This window comes from Pteropus medius, unplaced genomic scaffold (assembly GCF_902729225.1).
Source record: "Pteropus medius unplaced genomic scaffold, Ma_sr-lr_union100, whole genome shotgun sequence".
Lineage (NCBI taxonomy): Eukaryota > Metazoa > Chordata > Mammalia > Chiroptera > Pteropodidae > Pteropus > Pteropus medius.
The window spans coordinates 968,284-992,720 of record NW_024355526.1 but is presented as its reverse complement, the minus strand read 5'-3'; the positions used below and the strand labels follow the sequence as shown (position 1 = coordinate 992,720).

Sequence of the window (24,437 nt, the reverse complement as noted above, 5' to 3'; positions counted from 1 at the left end):
GTGACCGGCGGGCGAGCAGTGAAGCTCTATCTGCAGCTGCTCCCCAGCACCAGCACCCCCACCTCGCCTCCACCTCACATAAGGCACTAGGATTCTCATAGGAGTACCGGGCCCTGGTGCCAGAAAGGTTGGGGACCACTGTAGAGCACACAGACCAGGGTGGCTGCCATGCTGGGGGCAGTGGCAACGTGCCGCACAAAGGGCCAGACAGACATGGGCCAGGTGGTCACTTAACCTCCCCAACACGAAGAGGAGCAAAGAGACTGCCCACACCCCGAGGCCAACTACGGACAGGAGGACAGAGAACGGGGCCCATGGAAACAACTAGAGAGCTTCCCCAGAACGAAGAGAGCTGGGGGGACCCCAACTGCTGTGTGTCCAGGGTGGCGGCCACACGAGAGCCCACTGGGAGCCACGCTCATGCCCATGTGTGCCCAAGGCCACAGCTTAAACGAAGGTCCTGTGCTTTTATGGCCTTGAAGCCTCTGTGGCGGGGATACAAATTTGGCCAGTTCACCTAAGTCCCCCTCAGGTCACTCAAACTCGGCGTAGGGCCTGGCCGGCATCACTGACATGCGACAGTGGCTCAGGTGGGTCCAGCAACCCCAGTTTGACTGTGGCTAGCACAGGGTCCCGCCAGCAGCTGGGACAGCCAGGCCGCAGGGTCTGGTGAGTGGGCATCCGCTCACCTCCCCCTCCCAGCATCAGGGGACACGCGGGGCAGGACGCAGCTCACCTCCTGGGGGTCATTCTCCATCTTCAGGCCGTCACCTCGTTTTTTGCATTTTCCTTATTGAAAGACACAGAAATTACCGGGTGGAATTGCTGGGCCAAGGCTGGCCTGAGGCAGGAGCACCCCCTCCCCATGCCGTCCCACCACCTCCAGGAAGTGCCACACGAACTGCAGACCTGGGGGCTGTGCTGGCACTGGGAGGCCCCGCTGGCAGCAGGAGACAGCCAGGACCCCAGGGGGTCTCCCTGGCAAAGGCCCCAACGGGCTGTGGCAGATGGGCCTGGGAACCAGGCGCTTCCCGGACTGGCACGGGTCCAGCTCTGGGACAGCGCTGCCAGCTGGCATGGGCCAGCCCAGCCCGGCCTCTGCGGGGCGGCCTTTGAGGCCATGGCTGCTCCCCTGAGCTGGTGCCAAGGGCGGGCAAGCTGGACGTGCGGCCCAGGCAGGGCCGAGGAGCGTGGAGCCAGGTTGGCCTCCGATGGCCCGACACGCAGCTGCGCTGCCATCCCCTCTCTGCCCCGACGGCTGAAGACGGACTGGTCTCACCTTGGGAATCCCGGGGTCCCCCAGTCTCAGAAGAGCAGGCAAAACAAACCCCCCAGAACACACTGGCGTTGATTTACTAAAAAATCAACACCTGCCTCTTTCCATAGCCTCTTCCTGAAGCCCCACCGCCTCTGACCCTGTCCAGCAGGTGACGAGTTAGGGTGGCAGAGAGAAGACGGTTTTCTTTCAGCTCAACACGGTTCTTGCCCCAGGGGAGCAGCTGACACAGAGACCTGCACCTGCTGGGGACCGTTCCCCCTGCTGTGCGGCCCCACCTCCCCCCACCTCCCTTCCACGCCACAGAGCGATGGTCCCAAGAGCCTGGCCCACACAGCACTTCACGGTGTGCGCGGCTCACGCCTTATGCTGGGAGGAAGCGGGGCACGTGACGGTCCCCTGGGATGGGCAGTGTCTGCCTCCGCACCACAGAGCACGTCCCACCATCGAGGACACAGCACACTTCCAGAAGGGGCCCCATCCCCAAATGTTGACCCCATCCTACCCGAACAAGTGCAGGCCTAGGGGACGGCAGGGCTGGGGGGTGTACCCAGGGCGTGGACAGCAGCTTGGGCCAAGTGACGGCTTCCTCGCCCCTGGGACTGTGACCGGGCTGCGCGGGGCTGCCTGCCAAACACGCACAAGCCCGCACACACTCACGGATGTGCTGCAGGCACGACCTGGAGGCATCAGGCCCACACGGGCGCCACAGGGTCCTGGCTGGCAGCAGCTCTCACTCGGTGACCCTGCGGGCAGTCAGGGCCCAGGACTGCCAGCACCCTCCCTTGTCCTGTGCCAGCTGAATCGGTCCTTGGCAACCAAACCCACCACCAAAGAGCACGGCCGGAGAGAGAAGAGCCTGCACTCTCTGCCTCCAAAACCGCAAGCTCGCAAAAGACACAGCCTCCTTTGTCACTGGAGGACACGTGCAGCTATGACAAGCCTGTGAGGTCAGAGGTCGCACCACGCTGGGCAGCCCTTGCCGCATGCAGGGCACCGGGAGGAGCATGGGCTCCCCTGGGCGTCACGGAGGAGGGACATGCGGCCTGAGTGCTGGAGGGAAGTAACAGGAGACGCTGAGGGGGGTGCGCCGCCCCTCACCACCAGGCGAGCACGGGGTGGTCCCCGGGTGTGCTGGGGACCTGACAGCACAGAGCAGCACAGCGGGCAGCGCCATGGGATGGCTGCTTCGGAAGCAGGGAGCTGGTCCTTGGCTCTGGGCACAGGGGTGCTGAGGGACGGGGACTCTGCTACCTGGGGGGCGGCACCGGCGGCACGGGCTCCCAGAAGGGCTCCACGCAGGCCTCGGGGACAGCAGCCTGCCCGCGGCCAGCCACGTCTGTCCCCGCTGCCCCCAGCTTGGTTTCAGGAGGTAAAACAGATGTTCGAACAGCAAAGACCACAGTCCCTGACAGGTCACTGCTGCACACGCGTCCCGTCCACCAGACGCAGGGGAACTGGCGCGGGACCCAGACGCTAACGAACAGTTAGCACCGACCTGGGCCTCCCAGGCCAGGGCTCCTGTGAGTAGACGCTGACAGTGGCCCCCGCCGTGTGCGAGGGGCAGCGCCATCGCTGAGTCCGGGCGACCAGGGATTCCGGGGCCCACCCACTCAGGCCGAGGACACAGAAGGGGACGGAGGCGGCTCTTCTCTTTACGGGACGGATAAAGCACGAAAGAGAAAAGCACTTGTCACAAAGAATGACTCACCTTTGTCAACTACGTCCCAGACCTCGACTTTTACGATGTCATCAGTGGCTAAAAAGGGGAAAATAAAAGATTAGCACCCAAGCGAACTGTGGGTTTCACAAAAGACAGGCTTCCAGCAGCCACCTGGGCGTTGCTGGAGACGCCGGTCCCTCTAGCGCCATCCGCAGGGCCTTTGCATGTGTTGTGACCTGGGACACTCCTCCCTAGATGGCAAGGAAGCTCGTGGCAGTCGGCCCACCCTTTGAACCCCAAGGATTCCTAGGGGAACTGCCGTGTACCTGCCCCCAGGCTGAGGGGCATAAGGTGCTCACTGCCATTGCCAGCCGCACCCAGAACTGGCGAAGGGGTGCTATGAGTGGGTGGAGCTTCTTGTGATGCCCAAAGGCTCCCATCGGCCCCTGGCTGATGGGCAGGGGCCAGCGGGTCAGTGCAGTTGTCCCAGGTCGTGGCCTGGCTGGCACTAAGTGGGAGCTGGAACTTGCACAGAGGCCCCATGGATCCTGCTGTTGACTCAGTGGACAGTTTTTCAGTGGAAAGGAACGTTTGAGTCGTTTCAGGGTTCCTGGACGTGCAAAGCAGCCCCTCTGCTCCTGGGGGCTGCCGTGTGTGGCGGGGAGCAGGGCAGAAGAGCAGCTGCTCTGGCTGGCCCGCGAACGAGCCGTCTCCCAGGACCGCTCGGGGACAGGGGCCTCGCGAAGCCCAAGTAAAGAGCTGGGCCCGGGGCAGCTGTTCTGCTGGCAGAGCAAACGGCAGCAGAGAAGCATCAGGCACCGGAGGGGTCTGGCTCCCTCAGGACGCGCCCCCCCAGCGTTCGCCTCTCCCAGGTCTTGAGGATGGAGAGTGAATTTCAAGGCGCCAAAGTGACTTTAAAGAGCGCCCCACAACAGCCCTCGGAGGTCATGGGGCCTCCCAGGCATGAACAGTTTCCATGACGACAGCTGAGGGAGGCATCCAGCAGGGACCAAGGCCGAAGAAGGGCAATGGAATGAAAGTGCCCAGCCCGCAAGGGGCACTGCGCCGGCACCCGGCAGCTGCCCGCGCACCCCGCCCCGCCGTGCGCCCCGCGCGCCCTCACTTTTGTAGTTCCAGTGGATGCTGGTGACCTGGATCTCCTGGGTGGGGATGTACTCCTCCACGAACTTCTTGCCCTGCAGCCGGTGCCACAGCGCGGTCTTGCCCGTGTTCCTGTCTCCGCGGATCACTATCTTCACTGGCGGGAGGGAGGAACGGCTGATCAGGCAAACCAACCACACCCAAGGCCAACTTTTACCTCGCTGCCCGGGACCCTCTTTCTTCTGCATGGACCGTGGCCTGGTGGCTGGTGAGCAGGGAGGCACCACGTGCCGGGGAAAGGGGGACGGTGCCCGCTCGGTGCCCCTGGGCCCTCTGCTCTCCCCGCTTCCCTCATTCCACAGGAGAACCTGGTGGCGTTTCCCCCTGGGCCGCTGGGGTGACATCTGCTGGGACTGGACTTTGTCCTCGAGGGAAAGTGGCCTCCCTTAGAGCTGGAGCCCAGGATGGCGCGCAGGGTCCGGGTCGGGGTCGGGCTGCGCGCCCTCCTGACACAGCTTTCTAGATCCCGATGGTTCGCTCTTAACCTCCTTTTCCTCAGCCCTGTATTTTTAGTGCACAATTCTGCAGAGCGCCAGGCTTTCCAGGTCCACAGATGTGGGGTCACAGCAGCAAGTGTGCTCTGTTTTGCCTCCTCGACAAGTATTTACAGAGCGGCCTGTGTGCCAGGCGTGGACACAGGACGGCAGCGCAGGGCTGGGGAGAGCCAGGACGTGTCAGCGGGACAAGCAGGGACAGGGCCTTGCAGGGCCTGGAGCCCGCGAAAACGTGGGCTTCCGGCCGCCTCTGAGAAAGCTCAGCTCTGGCACATGAGTGCCACGCACGACACGGGCCACTCTGGAAAGGGGCTGGAGGGCAGTTCAGGGCCGTAGGGAGCCGGCGGGCGGGGTGGGCGTGGCGCTGACAGGCTCTGGGGGTGGAATGGACCTCAGGGACATGGTGTCAATGTGACTCGGAGGTTCTGGCCCTTGGTGACACGTGGGTGGCGGCGTCCTCTGATGAGGTGGGCGCCTGCGGCAGGGGCTGCAGATGCTCGTGGACCCCGTGCAGAGTGGAGAGCCCAGCGGGTTGGACCAGAGCTCCCTGAGTGGCCTTGCAGTATGTGTGGACAGCAGAGGATGCTTCATGCCACGGAGCTGGGTGAGGCCACCGAGGGAGCTGCAGAGAGGGCTGGGCCGCTGTCCCGGCATCCTGACCCGGCTGCGTGCCCCAGGGCTGTCGGCTTCTCTGCCCACCCCACTCCCCTGCTAGTACGCGGCCCCTCGATTCTCAGAGACACTCGGTTCTTTTTCCATGAAACTCTGTCACCAAGTCAACTTCCTCATCCCATCCCACGTTCCCCAAAAGTCCAACCTTCGTCACTGGAATGTACTCACTGTTCTCAAACTACGCGCCCTCGGTCAGACCTCAAGGACACGCCTCTTCCACCCCTTTTATCATGTCACCGAACAGGACACGAGGAGCCACTGCTCTCAAGGTCACAGGCAGTCCACCCCGATTCCAGCCAGAGGCCAGACACGGGCCTCCAAGTTAAGACGTGGCGCCCCCAGGAGGGCTGTGGGAGAGGACCGGATGGGCAGAGTGGCCGTCTGCAGCCTGACCCCCAGCGTCCCCTGGAGACTGCGGGCCAGCTGAGGGGGGGACGATCCAGCGTTGCACCCGAGCCTCCCTTTCACTCCCCGAACACTGCCCTTCGTGGTGTCGTCTTCCCGCATCCTGCGGTTTCTCACGGCTTCTCAGCTTGTGGGAGGCAGGTTCTCTCCAGAATCCACTGGGTCCTTCTGCACAGCCTTCCGGTGGCTGTGCGTGTGCCCAAACCTCTTTCACCTCTGTAAACACGTTACACGGCCGACTACGTGTGCGGAAGTCACTAGGGGCCCACGGCAGCCACTCCCAGGGCTGTGTGTCCGGCCATTTCCCGATACTTTACCGGCAGCTTGTGGTTCCTGGCATCTTTGTGGCAGGGCCGTCATCAGAGAGCGTCTGTGAGAGCTATGCCCGCGGCCGGGGCTCCTGAACTTACTCCCCAATGGAGGCTGTGGGGCTACTCTGACGGTTTTAAGGCACACTCACCCAGAGGTCAGCTTGGGCCACAGGTACCAGGAAGATCGGCTTTGTGCAGGGACCTCAAGGCGCCCCTTCCGGAAGGGGTTCCTGGTTTTCATCCCTCCCCACCCCTCCCACGCCCCGGAAATGGAAGAACAGCTCCCAAGGTCTGCCGGGTGCCCTCCCAGCACCCACCCCTTTGCTTCTGGGCAAAGTGGACGGCTGTGTGCCCTTCATCCAAGTTCAAGAACTAAGTGAAGCATTAATGTTTTTCTAAATGTTTTCTTCAAACTTTAAAACTCGTTTTGAGGGGCAGGGCAGTTCAGGTTATCGATGTTTATCATACAGCCTGAAAAGAAGTTCAGTGCTATCGTAAAAGCCACGTTTTCAGTCTAGTGTCGTTGTTCACACATGAAAGCATCCTGAGAAAGAAAAATTCGCATTTCTGATTTTATGTTAATTTTCTCCCCCACAAGGGCTTTTACCCACCAGCACTCCATTTTTTATTTTTGTTGAGCTGGGCAAATTCTCCGCGGCAGCAGAGCGCGCGGTGAAGGCGGGGAGTCCTCCTCGTTTGGTCTCAATTGTAAAAGGGGAGGCTCGTGACCGCGGATGGGTAGGGGTTTCGCCAGATACCCTCGAGCAGGTAAAAGAAGTTCCCTTACGTCCCCAGCCTGCTAAGAAGTGGGTTTTGTTTTGTTTTGGTTTTTGGAAATTCATAAACGGGTGTTGAATTTTACCAGCTCTTTTTCTGTGCCGATGGAGATGACCCGATTTCTTCTCCTTTAATCCTCTGGTAAATCATACGTGTTTTGTTAAACAACCCTTACGTTCCTGGAGTGACACTACTTGGTACCAGTGTAGTAATTTGCTATTGTTAAGATGTTAATACAGTTTAATGACTTTCTAGGTCCGATTTCCCAATCATTTTCAAAATCTAGTCTCGGTTGTCTCTTTTACCTGGTGAGGCTGCCTGTCCTCACAGACTGACTGCGGACGGGAGGGTCGTCCCGCCACTGCATGTGATGAGGTCATTACTGCCACCCCCACCTCCATCCCCGCCGCCTTCTATTACATTGGGCAAGATTTTTTTACCCTTTTTTCGCCTGGTATTTGAAAGATCTGCAATCTATTTCCATTCTTCGAACGGTAACTCTTGAATTTTTAACATTCGCATTTGCTGCAATGGAGTAAATGAACAGTTTCTTTATCTTCTTAAATAACGGTGACTTTTGAATGCCTTAACTCTGGTCGGCTCCATCCCGGGTGATGTGCCGTTGACTTCCGGTATTTCGGTGTCTCAGATTTCGACATCGTCCACAGCGAGCATCGCAGTGGTCGGAACTGGCGCGTATGCGGAGCTCACCCACATCTACCCACTTCGGCGCTCCCCACAGCTCCGTAAACCCCACTCCCCTCCCTGCGCTCCACTTCCCTCCGTCTAGACCAGGGATCCCAACCCCTGGGCTGTGGACCGGTACCGGTCCGTGGCCTGTTGGGCACCGGGACACACAGCGACAGGCGAGCAGCGGGTGAGGAGCGAAGCTCCATCTGCAGCCGCTCCCCGGCGCCGGCACCGCCGCCTCAGCTCCGCCTCAGGTCCTCAGGCGTTAAGCTACTCATAGGAGCCCCGGTCCCTGGGACCGAAAAGACAGGGGACCACTGTCCGCGAGGACAGCCTTCAGGGCTGATTTCGGCAAGAACCTGTGCAAGGTACGCTGTCCACCTGAGACTGAAAAGGTGCTCGCCCGTGCGCGCCAGGTAACGGCTTACCTGTTACGGCCTCGGGCTGGCAGGTCGCACGCAGGCCGCTCCCGCCCCGAGCCCTGCTCGGCGTCGGCAGTTCACGGCCGTTCCGCCGGCGGGAGCGTTTCTGCTCTGGCTGCTCCCACAATCTCCCTTTTTGATCCCGATGGTCTCGCGATTTCCAATTTCTCTAGCCGCGGACGCTTTTAAAGCGCTTGGATGTCTTGGAGTTTCCTGTATTTCGTAATTACAGAAAATCCCGTCTTTTCTTCAAAAACGGCCTCTTCTCCATCCTCGCCGTTTTCTCTTCCCATCTGACGGTTAACGTCGCCACATGTCGAACCTGCTCAGCTTCGAGGTCGCACGCCTCTCGTCCGGGCATCGACTCTTCAGTTGAGTTATTCTGCTGACTTTTTTTATTTTAATGACCGTGTTTTCATTTTAGAGGTTCTTTCTGGTTCTTTTCCAAACTCTACGTGTCTGCTCGCACGGTCTTGATAACATCTCAGAGCTGTCTCTTTTTTATCTTTACCAATTTTAACACGTTTGTTTTCTATTCTCTTTCGGCTTTGTCGAATGAAGTTTTTTAAAATTAATTTCTTTAAATTAGTTTCCAGTAACTCAAATGAAGTTTTACTTTGTCGCCCCTGAACTGAAATCTTTTTAAAAATTGAAATTTACTTATTTTCAAAGTTAATTAGAAACCACGTAACGTCAGAACAAACTGAAACGATCTGGTTTTACATTTTAAGAAAAGGTAACTGGCCCCTACTTTTAAGTTAAAAACTCGACTCAATCGTAGAACCTTAGATATGGGCTCGAACGAGCTGAGTAGAGGGATCACTTGGAGAGCTGTCGCCCGCCGAGTGACGAGAGAAGCCCGTTAGTGAGACGCACGTGGCAAACCGCTACTAACAGTCGGTTTTATTAACAGTCGGTTCACTCGCCACTTCTGTTCTAAGTTTCCTTTTAGTCTAAGTGAAGTCACGATGCAGAAAACAGGGCTCTACGGCGGGACCGTGACTCTTCTCCCCCGACTCAGTCCTCACTCACTCACGCCCCCACGCATTTCCTGCAGAACAGAAAATCATTTTCTTTCACGCGCCGCCCACCAAAAGAACATGGTTTATCTCAGACGCAAACGTGCGCTCACTCCTGCAAGAGACACAGGTTCAGGTCCTGACGACGCCCTCTCCGTGGGCCAGCATCGCCTCACGAGGGCCACCAAGACAAGCCCCAGTGAGTCCCCAGCTTCTGCTCAGAGCCCTTCAAAGTCCCCTCATCCACAAAGTCCCTATGATGGCCTAAAGGCCCCTGTCACCCTCACCTCTCTGGCCTGCCTCTCGTGCTTCTCTCCCGACCTCACCCCCAGACTCCCCTGGCCCGGAACGTACCTTCCCCAGCACCCTTCCGACCTCTGCCCCGCCAGGCCTGCTCTGACTCCCCACGTCAAGGCCCAGGCCCGCCCCGACCCTCAGCAGTTCTACCTGTCTTCCGTGGCGCTCAGTCCCCTGGGCGGCTACACGGCTACTTCCTCACCGTGTCTGCTGTGCCTGTCTGTCTTCCACCAGAATGTACACCCCACAGAGCACAGACTGCTGTCCGGGTTCCCACTGATGAACACCCAAGAAACTTTGCTGAATAAACGAACACCACAGAAGGAAGCCTGCGATGGCAAACGTGCCTGTCATGGCCAGCACGGGCTCGGGAACTTGCACAGCTGCCCTGCCAGGGCAAGTCCAGCAATTTGCCAAACTCAGCTGTTCACTTCCTGAAGGAAAAGCTCTCTTAGCCCTGAAATCAACCTTTCCGAAGTTTTCTTAGTGAGGAAGAGTTCAAGTCCATCTTTCAATTACAGCACTGAGATCTGACCGGCCGGGCCCTGGCTGTCCCCCGTGAGGAATGCAGTCCCGAGCAAGGACAACCGCACCCAGTGCCGAAAGACCGATGTTTCCGAGCTGTCCCTAGTTAAAGCTTCTCCCCAAACACGGCTGATACACGGCATCCACCTGTCCCTCCGCTCTGTATGCAAACGACTTGAAACTACAAGGACACCCTAAACTTGACTTGCCTGCTGGGTTTCCCTGTATGTGTGACATCAGTCACATCTCATCGTCATAGCAACTTACAAGAAAATGACTTCTTTGCTCTGGGAGGACAACGTTCTGTAAGAAACGTATTTGGAAACCGTCAACTCTTAGCTACACAAACCCCGAGTCTGCACTTATCACGCTGCTGATTTGTTCCTCTAAGAAAGACATCTCGGAAAATAAATGCTAGAGACGTTCTACTTTGCTAATAAAGGGAACCGATAAGTCCTAAAATTACATGTTATTCGACCACACGGACTGTAATTCGGGCACAAATCCCATTGTCTCCATCCACCCCTCGTTTAGTCCTGGAGACCCTAACCTGCCCGCCGACCCCCCGAGGCCGGATGCGTCCTCTGGACAGCTCCGCTGTCCCTTGCCATTCCATCCGCAGAGACCACGGAGGGGCTGTGCCGTGGTGAGTGCTTTTCAGAAGGTGAAGTGTCCAGTTTCCGAGTCTGATTTCCAAAGGACTAGGATTAAGTTTAAAATAATACTGTAAGAAATAAAATTAAATAAGGGATCCAAGTGCAGACTGTGAAGATTTGCATAGATGGGTATTTAGAGTTACTATTCTCTGAACGTAAGAGAAATACATACAGAATCGCGAGTAGAACACATCTACAACGACCCCTGTTTCAAGCCTGCACCGAAGTCCTTCCAATCAGTTTCTCAGTAGCGTACGTTATCACCAGACTATGTCGTCACAGACTGGAAGACTCTCCTGAAAGTAGCAGAAAGGGAGAAAGGCCCAAATCGTGTAGCATGTGTGGAAATACGTCTAAGGAAGACGATTTAAAAGCAGAGAACGAAAGCCTTTAAATACTGCCGGGGAAAAGCCAGCAAGGGAGAAAACCTGCAAACGGGTCAGGAGGACAGTGAGCATCTAGGAGCCTTTCAATTTACATAATTTATAGCGGAGAAGTGGAACCGGCCGGGGCTGTGGGGCAGCTGTAAATAACTCCTCCTTCCCGCAGGAGAAGACAGGTCTCCTACAACACCGAGAGTCTGTGTGCCTTCTGGGGCTTTTCTAAATATAGTCCTTACAAACGCTTCTTTAAGGGGGGCGGGGGATGTGTGGCGTAGATGATATTCCGTCTTCAAAGTGAATGCGAAGTCTATGAAGAGAAATGCCACGGCTCAGACTACAGAGCCGGCTGGATGTCACCGCTCCTCTTGAGAATCACCACGGTTCATCCACGGAGGGCCTCATCACCCCTTTAAGACGGTCACAGACCACAGAGCTCTCCCACGTTATGTAAGAATCCTTCTTAGACGAGGTCGCCTGGGCCAATCGGGGCACCGCAGAGCGCACCCGGAACCGCCTGGTCGAATTTTCCCGTGCAAGCTAAACACGCAGATTTCTCATTGTGCCGGCATTCCTCGGGAATGACCCACCGGTCCCAGGAGAGTGCACCCTCTGGCCCTGGAGTCTAAGACCTCGACTTCGGCCCCCAAAACACGCCCTAGGACACCCACAACGCGCCTGGCACAACTCGGGGTTCAGCTCATCCTAAAACAGCACCCACCAGTCTCCCCGCAAACGGTGAGGCCCCCGGGACGCGACAGGGCCCGCAACCCTTCCCTGGCCGGGGTGCAACCCGGCTTCTGCCCAGTCCCAGTCGTCGCGGCCCGGGCCTGTGGACCCCTGGGGACCCCACTTTCTACGTCCCACCCGCGAACCCCGGGCGCCCCGCCCGTACTCACTGTTGTACTGCACCCCTTTGGCGAAGCGCCTCTGCAGCGCCTGGTTCATGGACTGCAGCCCGGCGGGGATGTTCTTGTCGCGGCCCGGAGTCTGCTCCGACCCCACCAGCTTCTTGAGCGCGGAAAACATCTTCCCGCTCGCACGTCCGAGCTTGGCGAGGCCCGCGAGCTCAGCAGCGGCGGCGGCGCGGCGCCGATGGCACCATGTCCCACGTCCCGGCGGCCGGGCGCCTGCCTCGAGGGCGGCTCGGGGGCTCAGCAGCGGCGGCGCCGGCCCGGCCCCCGCGGCCCCAGGCGCGGCCGCCCTCCGCCCGTCAGCGTCGCCATTTTGGCGCCGGCTCTGCGGGACGCGCGGCTACGGGTCGCCGCGAGGACCACGGGGCCCGAAGGAGGGCGACGCGCATGCGCGGGAGGCGGCGGGCGCGGAGCGCGCGGCTACGGGGCGCCGTGAGGGACACAGGAGGGCGACGGGCCGCGCGGAGCTGCAGGTGCTCGTGTCTTTGTTCGCGTGTCGGCTCCGACCCGTTTTCTCGCCCTCGCTCCTCGACTCCGGGGCCTCAGATCTACAGCGAACACCGCATTTCCCGCAGTCTTCCCATCGTGATCCCCCACAGCTCCGTCCCCCCAAGTTCATTTCCTGAGACTCCTGTCCTCCATCCCCGTGCTCCCAGCAGTCCTGGAAAAATGTTTATTTAAAGTGCGGACACGGGGGTGGGGGCCGGGGGGAAGGGCAGGGGTTTCCTCCTTCTGGGGGTCACTTCTTCTTCTTCTTAGTCATCTTGAGCTTCCCCTCGATCAGCCGCTGGCCCTGCTTCTTGATCTCGGCCCGCGATGGGACGTAGCTGTGGTCCACGTCAGCGAACTGGAAGGTTTCTAGAAGGAGGGAGAGGAGGCGGGGAGCCGAGCCGCAGCCCGGCTGCAGCCCGTCCGGAGGGCCTGGATTCGGATGCCGGCGTCACTCGTCACAGGCTCGCTGTGTTCTCTGTACCTCCGATGCCCGCGTTCGGACTAGCCAGTTCTTAGAGACCGCCCGCCCTGGGCGTCTTTCAGGCAGACTGACCGATGCAGACCCCCGCCCCCGCCCTTGTCAAACCCTCACCAAAACAGCAGCCTCCTGCCCAACGCCCCAGGGCCAGGGACCAGACAATTGACACGGCCTCAGCCCACTGGAAGGATTCAAAGGAGCTGATCTCAAGCTGTTGACCCCGCCTGTCCCCAAGAACCCCCGTGCAGGCTCTAGCCTGGGGCTCCCCCTCGCCCCTCTCTGCCTTCTGGCCTACACCTCCCCTGTGTCAGGAAATGTCATAAATCCTCCTGTCAATAGCACTAGCCTCTCCATGTTCTCACCAAGTCACCTCCATAAATTAAAATCCCACAGGTACAACTGACACGCCCTCTCCATGCCTGACCCTCCAGGCTGCCCCGGTCAGACGGAGCAAGTGCAGTGCCCACCTCTGTCCCTGCACAGCTCAGACCCGCCACCGCCTACATCCTCTCCCCACGCTGGGCAGCCTGGCCCCCCAGCCCGAAGCCTGTACCTATCATGTCATCCTCCAAGTCCTCGAAGTTGATCCTGGTGTTCTGCTTCTCCTTCAGAGTGGAAGACTCCAGGGCGTCTCTCACCTTCGTGTTGACCTGCGCGGTGTGGGGGGCTGTCAGCTCTAAGAGGAAGCGAGACGAAGTGAGACAAAGTGGGCGCCCTCCACCCTCCTGGCCCGGGGCTACCTCCTCGGTCCTGGACAGATCCCGCACTCTGTCAGCCAGGTACAGCAGCTTCCCCTCGCAGTAGGCCAGCTTGCTCTGCGTGTCCAGCCTGCTGGAGGGCGCAGCTTCCTGCTGCAGACCAGAAGGAGGGGCTCGTCTTCCCCCTCCTCCCAGGAACCCTGAGCGGGCAGCTCCTCCCCACATGCCAGGTACCTGGGCCCTGGGCAGGGGTATGCCCACCAGCCGGAGGTACAGGTTGTCGATGCCCATCTGGAGGGTGAGCAGCAGCTTCTGGCTCTTGGTCATGTTGCCATAGGCCAGCTGCAGCCTCTTTTCCTCCTCGTTCAGCATGTGCTTCATTTTCTCCTGGATGGACTTAAAGCTGTTGAGGACGATGGGGAGGGGGTGGCACAGACCTGAGGGCGAGGCACCAGGGTCCTGAGTTGGGTGCTGTGCTAAGTTCAGGGGCTCAAGAGCCTGGATGCAGGCCCGTGGCATCTCCCCAGCTCATCTGCGGAGAACTCGCAGGCTCGTGGGCAGTGAGTCCCCTCAGCCCCGCCTGGTGGGTGGCCCCGGAGAAAGGCGGGGCCGCCGGGGTACCTGACGGAGCTGGGGGTCTGGTGGAACTTGAGGAGTGCCTCCTCGGCCTCCAGCTTGCCCATCAGAGCCTCCAGCGCAGTCCGCCGCTCCTCGCAGTCCTCCATCTGCAGCTCCAGGTTGTCCTCCGTGTTCCTCTGAGCCAGGAACCGGCCTGCGATGTCCTGGCCGGGCCAGTGGGGAGAAAGCAGGTGTGAGCCAGGAGGGCAGCAGCCCACAGAACTGGCTGCTTCTGGGTCCTTCCCAGGGGTCAGCAGTGATGTCAACCACAGCCGAGCTCTGAGGGCTCGTGAGGGGCCAGCCATGAGGCAAAGTGTTTTTGTGCCGTAGCACGTGACCCGCACGACAAGCAGAGGGCAGCTAACCCCAGGGCAGAGACAGGAGCCCACTGCCAGGAAGGCATGGCTGTGAGTCGCTTGGCCAAGACGGACAAGCTTACCGCAGGGCCGTGGACAGGAGCTCAAGACTTACTAATAATAAGCCCAGATCGGATTAAAGGGAAAGGGGACAGGTGGGGAGGCAGCTGCTCCTCGTGATGTTGTCGGTTTGGGATGGGGTCGGGGTTGGAGGTGGAGGCCACACCCTCGGTGTTTGGATCCTCATACTCCATGGCTCTTTGAGGTCCCCGGAATGTGGCTCTGATGTGCCAGCTGTGTCCCGGGAGGGCCCTCTGCGCTGAGCCGCGGGGCCGCAGTGTTGTGTGTCCATTCATTCAAAAGGTGCCTGCAAGGCCTGGCCCAGCTCACAGGGCCTTGGGCAGGGGCTGGACCCCCACCGGCCCTCCCCCTGACACCTCGGGAGCGCCAAGGAACAGTACCCAGAGGTGGGAGCAGTGCACGGCGGTCTTGATTTTCTCCACCAAGGCGATCAGGTACGTCTGGTATTCGATATCGATCTGGGAGTTATCTCTTCTCCTCACTGGGCAGAGCAGAGGGGAAGGAAGGCCAGCATACAGGCATGGCATGGGAGCTCTTTGCCAGGCCCCGGCTGCCTCTATACATGCCCAGTCACCAGGGAGAGCCACCCAGGAGCTGGGTCCCATCAGAGCCGCCTGCACCTTAACTGGCTCCCTCTTCTAACCCAGCTCGTCCACAGGGTACCGGAAGCAGCCTGGCTCCATGGAGCTTAGTGGCGCTTCTCAGAGGCAGCTCAGGGCCCTGGGGGACTCGACTCATCTCTTCTGAGGCATCGATGGGTGACTGGGCCGTGGGGTGCCAATGTGGTTTACAGCTGAAAAGCCGGGGAGCTCAGCCACACTTAGCCACGAGCTCAGAGCTGCGGCCGCTAGTGCTTGGCCTCTGCGGATACAGCCAGGGAGAGGCAGGGGTGCGTCTGTCTCCCTCACCCCAGCCACTGCCGGTCACTTGGTGACCTGACTGGGTGCCAGTGCTGGCCTCTCAGGACCCTGGCTGGAGGCAGGCAGGGAGCTGAGCGCTTACCTTTCGGGGTCTCTGTGCTTATCAGATTGGAAGGAAAGTCTGAGTCCCTGTGGCCCTGGTGGGAGGAGAAGGGGGTGAGCTGAGGAGGGGAGGGGCCACCCCACTTTCGAGGTGCCACAGTAGGGGTCAGGAGGGGACTCACCCGGCGGTACTTCTCGCTGGTCTCCTTGGTGTGGATCTTGTCAATCAGCTTCTTCTGCTGGTTGAGCCGGTTCTCCCGCGCCCTGCGTTCCTGGATGAAGGAGGCCTCCTTCTGCCTCATGCTCATCTGCGGACACAGGGAGGCAGGTGGGGGTCTGTGTCAGGCCTCCCGCGGCGCTGAATCCGGGGGTCACTTTCAGTCCCCATCTTCCTGGATTTGGGAACAGCATTCGAGGCTACTGGCCACGCCCTTCTTCCAACAACACGGTGCCTCTGGCCACTTTCGCCGTCCTTCCCGCCGTCCCCTCCCCGGCTGGACCTCTGAGCGGCTGTCCTTCCCGGGCAGCACGCTTCCAGCGTGCCCTGCTCCGGTGGCTGGCTCCACCGCCCATCCACGCCCGCCGACGCATCCTGGACGCTGCCCTCTCCCTCGCCGTTCACAGCTCGGTGCCAGGCTTCATGGCCGCGACTTTTTAAAGGCTTCTCAGCTCCGCGTTCGTCCACGCTGCTCCACCACCGCTCTGGCCCAAGCACCCAGCGTCTGGACCCTGGTCCCCTCCAAGGCTCCAGGTCAGGTGGGGGCCGACACCCGAGCCCAGGCTCCTGGGCTCCAAGCTCCTCATGCCTCCAGGGCCCGTCTCGACGCCACCTCCCTGAGCAGGTTCGTGCCCACAGCACCTGTGTCTCTCTCTGCAGCGCTGGCCCGAGGCTGAGACTGGATGAGCGCTGCCTCCTCCCACTGCCCACTTCAAAAGGAAGGGACACGTGGCCTTGCAGGGGTCTTGAGGGGGCCCTGGCATAGACTGGGTGAGTGGGTGGCCCTGCCCGGCCCGGGCCAGCTCTCTCCCTACTCCGTCTACCCCGTGGCTTCTGCCAAGTGGGACTCCCTCTGTCCAGGGCCACAGTGCGAGCAGAGAAGGCCGTTAGGGAGGGAGCCGCACTGGACTCCTGCGGCGATTGCCAGCAGCATGGGCGTGGGGCTGTCCTGATGGACCCTGGGCCAGACAGGTCCGAAAGAGCCTTCCAGGGGCCTGAGCTCACCTTGACCTCATCTGTAATCATCATGGCGTCTTGGGACATGACTGTCATATCCGACAGTTCCGAGCAGTAGTCCACCACAAGATTCTGCAGCTTGTCCAGCTCTGTGGGGTATCCTGCCAGCTCCTGGATTGAAGGGGCAAGACCAGGTGGGCACAGAGTCTGATGGCCCAGGGGCTGTGGGCCATCCACGTGCCACCCCGGCCCCTCCCTGCTTCTCTGGCGGCCCCTACAGAGGGCCTGCACCTGCCCCCCCAGCCCTCACCCAGAATGCAAGTGTCCAAGGACAGTGGCCTGTGGCCCCGGCCCCCTGCTGGGCACAGAGCAAGTGACAGTGTTTCGGGAGGGGCACACAGCATTTTCCTGGTGGACTCTCCCACCGCCCACGGACAGACAGCCTAGAGATACTTCCGGCAACGGGTCCCACCGTGAGAGGTGACTCAAACCCAGGGAGGCCCACTGCTTGGGAGTGGCTGCTGTCTACAGTGAAGCAGAAGGGCTCAAAATGGGTTTGAGGTCAGAGACTCGGAGTTCAAGGCCAAGGTCCCCCTGACCTTGAGCTGTGGGACCTTGGGAGAGCCGCTTAACCTGAGTGTCCCCATCTATAAAATCGGTGACGATGGCTCTTTCAGAAGGGTGCTGTCAAGGTCGACTGAGAAGGTACAGTGAAGTACTTAGAACGGGGCCAGGGTCCTAAGTGTCCAAGATATCTTGGCTCTTGATGTTTTGTTAATAACTACAATGCAGAATATTTGCTGTTTTTTAAAACACAGGTGACCCCCAGGAGGACACAGTGTGCCCAGGAAAAGGAGGGGCTGGACCGTGGAGTGTGGTTGGAGTGGGAGGGGGTGTGAGGAGAAGGCGGCCCGGGAAGGAAGGGTGAACAGGGCCTCCGGGTGAGTCTCCGGGACCAGGAGGCCGAGGGCAGAGACAGGTGGGAGGGCAAAGCTGTGTGCTGCTTGGCTTTGGGGGCCGCGGCGAGGATGTGGGAGGCTGTGACCCCAGCCGGGAAGAGCTGAAGCGCCAACCCATCCCATCACACCCTCCTCCCAAACCACATCTCCACCTGTCACCCTACCGGCCCACTGCCCTCCGGCCTCGGGGTGAGGAAGTCTGGGGTGCTTCCCTCACTTTGGCTGCCCCTCTTGCTAAGCTGCTCCTCCCAGCACGCTGGCACCCTGCCTCCAGGCTTCCTGCCTCCAGGCTTCCTGTCCTTCCCATGTACAGTCCACCAGCCAGTGGCAGGCGCCTGTGCTCTGCCGCGGGGTTCCAAAAGGGGCTTCCTATGCAGGGTCTGGCCTCACAGAGGGCTCGTGGTCCCTAGGAGCTGCCTCCTGGCCTCCTCCACGGGCAGCAGGGCAGCTGGGTGGGAAGAGGTGGGCAGCAAGCCTAGGTCACCGGCCTGCTCTAAGGTGACTTGCCCTGGGACTTTCTGAGGGTGCAGGTCTCATGCCCTCAGAGGCCAGGGAACAAAAACCGAGAATCAAAGTAAAACCACACTAAACCAAGTACGTGCAGGAAAATCCAAACAACTCTGATCTATCCCATAAGACGCTTCCTTGGAGTAGCAAAAGGCGTTCTTGAAAGAATGTTGTAAGGGATGCTGGTGCCCCTGCTCAGCAGGTACCCAAAGCAGGGCGCAGTCCTCCCCACGTGATCGGCCCTGCCCCAGAGGCTCCCGTCCCCACCGAGATCCTAGCCCTGCACACAGGCTGGGGCCTGAGACCCCCGCCCATCTCGACCAGCTGGGCTCCCTGGGGCTGGGGTTCAGGGTGAGGGGGCTCACTTTCTTCAGATAATCCAGCAGGTCCACGTACAGCAAGTGGATGTTCTGGCTCGTAGTGATCTTCATCATGGTCTTTTCGATGTTGTTCTCCAGCTGGCGAATGACCTGGGGACAGCCCCAAGGGCACAATGCTAGCAGGCACCTAGAGACGCTGAGACCAGCTCAGGATGGGGCTGGACTTTCTTCCGAGGGGCTCATTCACCAAGCCCCGCCTACCTGACGGAGTCCCGCCCTAGGCCCCGCCCCGCGTAGCCCCGCCCCCCGAGGTTCCGCCCCTCCCGAGCTCCCCCCCACGGAGTCCCGCCGAGGCTGCCCCGCTCCTCCCGGGGCTCCGCCCCCCGAAGGAGCCCCTCCCACTCCCCTCACGAGGCTCCGCCCCACCTGCAGCAAGCGCTGCTCCTCCTTGGTGGCCTCGGGCTGGTTCTGCAGGCTGGCCAGCTCCTGCTGCATGCTCTCCAACTGCTTCCCGCGCCGCCGCACCAGGTGGGTCAGCACGTTGTGCACGTTGACGCGATCGAAGACGTACTTGCGCAGCTTCTCCCGCGCCACCTGGCGGGAGAGAAGCCACGGCTCGCGCGTGGGTGCTCAACGTGTCGCCGGCCCGCCTGCACCGGGGCGGCGGGGAGGCACCCTGGGGTGGGAAACTCGTTCTGCCCTCCCACCGGCTCCCCAGTGTTGTTTAGTGGGGGGTGTGCGCCGGCTGGGTGGGACTGAGGGGTCCCGCCCGCCGCCTCACCTCCATGGTGCAGCGGGAGTGCGCCAGCCTCATGGGGACATCCTTCCCGCAGGCCTTGGCGATGGTCCGCTGGTCGTACTGTGGGGCGGCGGCAGCCGAGCTGAGGGCGGGAGACTGGGGGGCGGCACCTCTGCCTCCCCCTGCTGCCGACCCCTCCAGTCATTCTCCCCGGGCCTCTTCTGCCTTGTGCCAGCCCAGCATCAAGACCCCAAGATGCAGAGCGCTAGGGGACCGCTTCCAGGCCATCCCAGCTCAGATGTGATAGGGGCCGAAGCGGGGTCCCAGGTCTCCCGTACGTGACCAGAGAGCCAGAGCGGCCCCTGCTGGACAGGGTAGCTCAGGAAAGGGCACCTAGTCAGGGAACCCACCCCGTCTTCTAGGGTGGGCTTGCTGGAGTGACGAGCCCGGCACAGGTCCCCGCGAACCCCTGTTCAGATGCTACCTGGCTCTACAAAGGTTGAGGTCAGAGCGAGGAAGGGAGCAGAGGAGCCCGCGGTCCACCTGTGTGCGTTTCAGCCCGTGCCCGCCCCACCCTCGCCCCAGGCAGCAGGGAGTGGGCGGGGCTGTGCACCTTCGTGGCCAGGGCCCAGTCTTGGGCCCCTTGGCGGATGTTGCTGCGCAGGTGAGCCAGCGTCGCCTTGTTCTTTACCGTCTTCTCCTTCACCGCCTGGATCTGCAGCGCCCGGCATTGCTCTGCGGGCGGCCGGAGGGATGGAGCAGCTAGGGTACAGGCCAAGGGCCTGGCCGGACCCCAGGGTGGGCAGGCTGGCAGCAGGGGGCGCGCTGCCTCCACCTCAGGCTCCTATCCTATCTCCTGCCCTGCCGTCGGGGCCGACAGGCAGTGCAGACAGTGAAGTGGAAGCCCGGGATGGGCATGTCCTGTGATCCCTGCCAGACCTGCATCCCTTCCTGTCCTCTCTGGCTTTGGGGCCCACAATGCTCACAAATCTCCTTGAAGCGCCTCAGCTTCTCCTCTCCCCCACTCCTGCCCCTGTGTGAAAGGCCCCTTTGATTCTGCTCCCAGTTTTGGGGTGGAGGGCGGGGTGACCATTCACTCCGTTTGCCCGGGACCGTCCCTGTGCTGAAATGGAAAATCCTGCACCCTAGAGCCCCTGAGCCCGGTGGGGGGTGGTCCCCCCGCAGTGGACTCACCCTGGAGCCGGGTGATGGTCTTCAGCTCCTGGATCTGCTCGTCCAGTTCTGCCTCACTCCGTGTTTTCATGGTGGCCCTCGGCACCCCTGCACACCCTGTGCTGGGCCTGCTCAGCAGAGCTACACTTGAGATTGTCCCCGGAATCTGGGCCCTTTGTGATGGGGGCCAAGGTTCTCGAAGCCCAGGGAACCCTGGAATTCCTGGGCTGCTCTGCCACCACTCTGCCTCAAGCCAGCCTGGGGTTGTCCCAGGACACTTGAGTCTTATGGCCGCTGTGCTCAGGATCACTGCCTGGGCTGGGCACCCTTCTTCCACAGGGAAGTGACTTGTGGTTTGGCAGTGCACCCCACACCGGCCCCCCTACACCCTACCATCCCCTTTACCGAGCCACCTACAACTCCCGACCCTTCACTGCCTTACAGGCTCCCCATGCTCCGCCCCCCGCCAAGTTCACACTGCACGCCCTGGGTGACTTCGCTCATGAGACCGCCAGCCTCGGCCCTCACTACCCCATCCTTCCCTGAGCTTCGTCCACTGCCTGGCGCCGCCCTGCTCTGCCTCCACTTCCCTGGGGAATCCTGTGTCTAGCTTTATATGTCACTCCAGGAGGGGTCAGCCCCCCATCTGCACCCCCAGCCCAAGCTTCCCTCAGAGCCGTGTGCCCCAAGTGCCCATAGCCTGGGACTCCAGGGGCCGCACACCGATGGGTTACTTTATCCAGTAGCGCTGCGTGAGGTCGCTGGGGCGGCTCACACAATGGGGCTTTATCGTCCCGCATCCCGGAGGCTGGACCCCGAGATCCCTGAATGGGCAGGGCCGGTTCCTCCCGAGGCCTCTCTCCTGGGCCTGCAGACGGCGTCTGATCCCTGCGTCCCCACATGGCCTTTACTCTGTACCTGTCTGTGTCCTAATCTCTCATAAACACACCAGTAAGGCTGGATCAGGGCTCACTCTCATTTTACCTTAATCGCCTCTTCAGGGGCCCAAGCTCCAAATGCAGTCGTATTCTGAGGCCCTGGGTTGAGGGCTGTAATATGTGGATTTGGGGGTACGCAGTTCAGCATCACAATGGCCTTCACCCATGTGCAGTTCCAGCACCCAACTTCCTCTGTGATCTCTCACGTAGATGCTTTACCTGTCTGGTCACTCATCTTTTATTTATTTTTTTATATTTTTTAAACGATTTATTTATTGTTTTAACATTTTATTTTCCCCCGCCCCCTGGTCACTTGTCTTTTAAAAAGTGAGTCCAGTCTGGTCTAAAGCTCCAAGTTCACCCTCTGCCCACCTCCGAGCCCAGGCCCTACCCTCAGGGGGCTGGAAGGGCCTGCCACGTGCATGGTCAGCTTCCCGTCCCCCCTTCTCCCAGGGCTTGAAGCAGAACCTGCTTGCCGTCCCTCAATATTGGTGCTCCCTTCTTGCTCAGAGAGAACCCCTGAATTTTAGTGGGGCACATGGCTGCCCAGAGCAAGGCCGTCTTCCTAGGTGCCTTTGCACAAGTGCCCCCCACCACTTAGTTCTGGCCAATGGAGTGTAAGCAGAACGGTGAGTGAAATGTCCTCCTTCCTCCTTCCCGTTGGCTGGGATGAAGACACGATGGCTGGAGCTGGCACAGCTGCCCGGGGCCATGAGGTGGATTTGGAATAGAGGCCATTACCACAGGGAACAGACTAAAAGGAGTCTGGGTCCCTGACCCCGTCAGCCCCAGCCACCCACCTGGACTTTCGCACGTAGGGGAACTCACTCCAGCCTGCTCACGCCACGGCTGCCCTGGGCTTACTGTTCTTCAACTTCCCACCAGCAGAGTCCCTGGTGTGTAACAGGTGCTCGGTGGATGTTCTTTGGAACGAGTGGCCATGCCAGGAGGCACAGGGGCTGAGCTGAGCTCATACAGCATGGCCCCGTGCTGTGTGCCTCCAGTGTGACTGACAAGCCAACTGCAAAGGACGGAGGACGTGCCCAGGTTTACGTCACCTCTGCCTGAGCTTTCCCTCCATGAGGACAGATGTCCAGGAAGCTGGCTCTGGCCTCCCTCCACCCCTGGGGAGAAGCGCCATCGTCCGATCGGTGTGTTTGGGATGACAAGAGGGTGGGCATAGCCACCTCCTGTCCCTCGTCTCTCGGGAGCCGGGTGCTAGACCGCACTGCTCCCCATGCCACGTTGCACAGAAGTGACTCCCACAAGGCGAGGACTCGTAGTCTTACAGCGCCGGCGGGAGTGTCCAATTCTGGGGTTCAGCGTTAGGAACTGCATGGCATGGCCTCCAGTATCAGCCACGTGGCACTAAGGTGACATTTGTCTCTCAGCTTCTTCCTGCTTTGGCTTCCCAATCACTGTAGGACTCACTCAGGTGGGAAAAACAGCGAGTCGTTTATTAGTCCCACAACCCCGGGAGCATGTGTCACCTCTGACCGGGGGGATGCGGGCACCAGGGAGCACCGCCGGGTGGACGCTGGAGCTGCGCACGGGACGGGCACCAGTCCTCTCTGCGTCCACCGTGTTCCTCGCTGCCCTATAGGAGGCCAACCCGGGAATGGCCCTCTCTGGCCTGGCCTCTCGGGCAGGGCCCGGTCTCGGGGCGGGAGCAGACTGCACGGCTTGGAAGACCTGGGCGCACATGTGTGCAGAGGACACGGCTGGGGTACGTTCGGGTGCAGGGAGGGTGAGCCGTGTTCTAGAACTCTCCAGCCCCAGGCCTTGTGCGCCCCGGCTGGCACGCTCCTAGCTGCGCTGACCTGTAAGAGGGAACGGAGACAGCTCGATCCGCACCCCAGCGCTGCTCCCGGCCCCTGCACCCTCTCCGCCGTGGCTAAAACAGAAGCTTGTAACAAGGACGCAGCCGTGGAGGCCCGGCCCGAGATCGATCAGCTTGGAGTCCGACGCCTGGCCTCTCGATTCAGCTGCTCTTCTTGGGGTGCCCACACTCCTCACTCTGCACCCCACACCCCTGGGCCACCCAACCCCTCCTGGGTCTTCCTGCTGCACTTGGGGCTCTGAGGGGTCAGTCCGCTGTGCACACGGCACTCCAGGATGTGCACGCTGAGGGCACAGGCCGGGGGAGGGGCCCTGTCGAGCCCACACCTCGGCCCCCGGCTTGCCTGCCTACAACTCCGGTTCTGCGTCCTGCTGCCCCGGGCCTCTCACCCGTGTCCACGTCCGTGGGGAGCTGCCCCGTTTCCAGGAAGAGCCAGAGGTGGCTGCATTTCTGCGACTCCACTCGCGTCACCCAGTAGCTGGCCACCGAGCCTGTGACTGGGGGGCAGAGGCGAGAGCTGGTAGGCTGGGGAGCTGGGGCCTCCGCATTTCTCCCGGAAGAGGAACCTCGGCACAGGATTCTTCTGGGCAAATGCTGGTGGGGGACTTGGGCAGGGCTCCCACCGAGAACTGGGGCCCCATCCCAGGAGGCAGGGATGCCTGGAACACAGACCCCCCTGCTCCTAGTGGGAACCCACCCCCACTGGCAACTCAGGTGCGTTTCAGGGACCCTGGGCACCCACTCTGGGGGACCCACCCACTGCAACCAGCACGTGCCACTGAAAGGGGTACTTCAGCTTCCTCTGAATGAACATCTGTAGGCCCAGGGTCGCAGCGGTGCCTGCCAAAAGACACGACTCACATCAGCCAGCCTGTGCAGGGGCGGGCCAGGGAACCACCCAGCTCCAGCCTGCGTGCCCACCTGCCAGACTCCCAGCACCTGCGGGCAGCCGACCTGGCGCCACCTGCTGGGGAGTCAGGGTGAGACGGGAGGATGAGGTCCCTACACCCGAGGACACCCGGACCCAGCCTACCTGTGACAAAGGTGAAAATGCCCTTCATGAAGGCGGTCGACTGGCACGCGGCATACTCCCCCAGCCCCTGGGGAGGGGGAGGGAGTTGAAACTCAGTTCCCCTCCCTGTTTCTTCATCGTCTCTCCTGCCACTCCTTTGGGCGCACGTGGGGGAGGGGCCCTCATCGTGAGGCCCTGGGGGCTTGGAAACGTGCGCCGCCCCCATGCCCACCCAGGAGGCCCCGATTCCTATAGCAAGAGGGTCCCGACTCTCTACCCGTCTTCCCTGACGAGGACCCCCCCCACCGAGCCTCCCGCCCCGCGCAGGTCCGCTGCTGAGGTCCGCGGCCCGCCTTCCATGCCGCCGTTCTCACCGGGTGCTTGGCGGCCACGGCGTCGTCCACCCGGGACAGGCCCAGGTTCACCAT

General features: G+C 60.8%; 3 protein-coding genes and 1 long non-coding RNA gene across 10 annotated transcripts in view; 1 reads left to right on the top strand and 3 right to left on the bottom strand.

Moving 5' to 3' along the window:
* The window catches only part of RABL6 (RAB, member RAS oncogene family like 6), a 21,856-nt gene extending 10,042 nt beyond the window's left edge, over positions 1-11,814 (bottom strand). The window contains exons 1-4 of the mRNA XM_039858877.1: positions 11,648-11,814; positions 4,063-4,197; positions 2,988-3,035; positions 737-789 (exon numbers count right to left, since the gene is read on the bottom strand). Coding sequence (XP_039714811.1) covers positions 737-789; positions 2,988-3,035; positions 4,063-4,197; positions 11,648-11,777 — 366 coding nt within the window. The 5' untranslated portion in view covers positions 11,778-11,814. The remainder of the gene's footprint in view (positions 1-736; positions 790-2,987; positions 3,036-4,062; positions 4,198-11,647) is intronic.
* Positions 2,987-23,747, bottom strand: CCDC183 (coiled-coil domain containing 183). The gene is made up of 18 exons (XM_039858878.1): positions 23,387-23,747; positions 20,241-22,977; positions 19,660-19,781; positions 19,089-19,166; positions 18,734-18,901; positions 18,353-18,457; positions 16,570-16,692; positions 15,530-15,655; positions 15,388-15,442; positions 14,766-14,866; positions 13,952-14,112; positions 13,565-13,733; positions 13,373-13,483; positions 13,186-13,282; positions 11,648-12,520; positions 10,541-10,664; positions 4,063-4,197; positions 2,987-3,035 (listed from the first exon to the last, which is right to left on the bottom strand). Exons 2-15 carry the CDS (start codon positions 20,308-20,310, stop codon positions 12,402-12,404), a joined length of 1,605 nt encoding a protein of 534 aa, XP_039714812.1. The 5' UTR covers positions 20,311-22,977; positions 23,387-23,747; the 3' UTR covers positions 2,987-3,035; positions 4,063-4,197; positions 10,541-10,664; positions 11,648-12,401.
* On the top strand, positions 11,082-17,363 carry LOC120599802 (uncharacterized). Of its 7 annotated transcripts, none has more exons than XR_005651983.1 (5): positions 11,082-11,486; positions 13,244-13,411; positions 14,196-14,355; positions 14,668-14,819; positions 15,729-17,317. It is a non-coding gene; the product is annotated as an uncharacterized LOC120599802 (long non-coding RNA). The 7 variants fall into 7 exon arrangements; XR_005651984.1 differs by having other exon boundaries at positions 11,084-11,486; positions 14,279-14,355; XR_005651982.1 differs by lacking the exon at positions 14,196-14,355 and adding an exon at positions 17,340-17,363 and having other exon boundaries at positions 11,171-11,486; positions 15,729-16,335.
* TMEM141 (transmembrane protein 141) lies at positions 23,244-24,437 on the bottom strand. Its single transcript, XM_039858865.1, has 5 exons — positions 24,384-24,437; positions 24,031-24,097; positions 23,754-23,837; positions 23,387-23,494; positions 23,244-23,281 (listed from the first exon to the last, which is right to left on the bottom strand). Exons 1-5 carry the CDS (start codon positions 24,435-24,437, stop codon positions 23,244-23,246), a joined length of 351 nt encoding a protein of 116 aa, XP_039714799.1.

What these genes read in the sequence shown, in the direction of transcription:
- CCDC183 (XM_039858878.1), bottom strand. Translation starts at nt 20,310, where the DNA reads ATGAAAACACGGAGTGAGGCAGAACTGGACGAGCAGATCCAGGAGCTG. An exon ending in AGGAGCAGCGCTTGCTGCAG is followed by an intron (nt 18,458 to 18,733) that starts GTGGGGCGGAGC and finishes GGCTGTCCCCAG; the next exon opens with GTCATTCGCCAGCTGGAGAA. An exon ending in TGCACTGCTCCCACCTCTGG is followed by an intron (nt 14,113 to 14,765) that starts GTACTGTTCCTT and finishes TGGCCCGGCCAG; the next exon opens with GACATCGCAGGCCGGTTCCT.
- TMEM141 (XM_039858865.1), bottom strand. Translation starts at nt 24,437, where the DNA reads ATGGTGAACCTGGGCCTGTCCCGGGTGGACGACGCCGTGGCCGCCAAG. An exon ending in CCGTGGCCGCCAAGCACCCG is followed by an intron (nt 24,098 to 24,383) that starts GTGAGAACGGCG and finishes CCCCCTCCCCAG; the next exon opens with GGGCTGGGGGAGTATGCCGC. An exon ending in GCACGTGCTGGTTGCAGTGG is followed by an intron (nt 23,495 to 23,753) that starts GTGGGTCCCCCA and finishes TCTGCCCCCCAG; the next exon opens with TCACAGGCTCGGTGGCCAGC.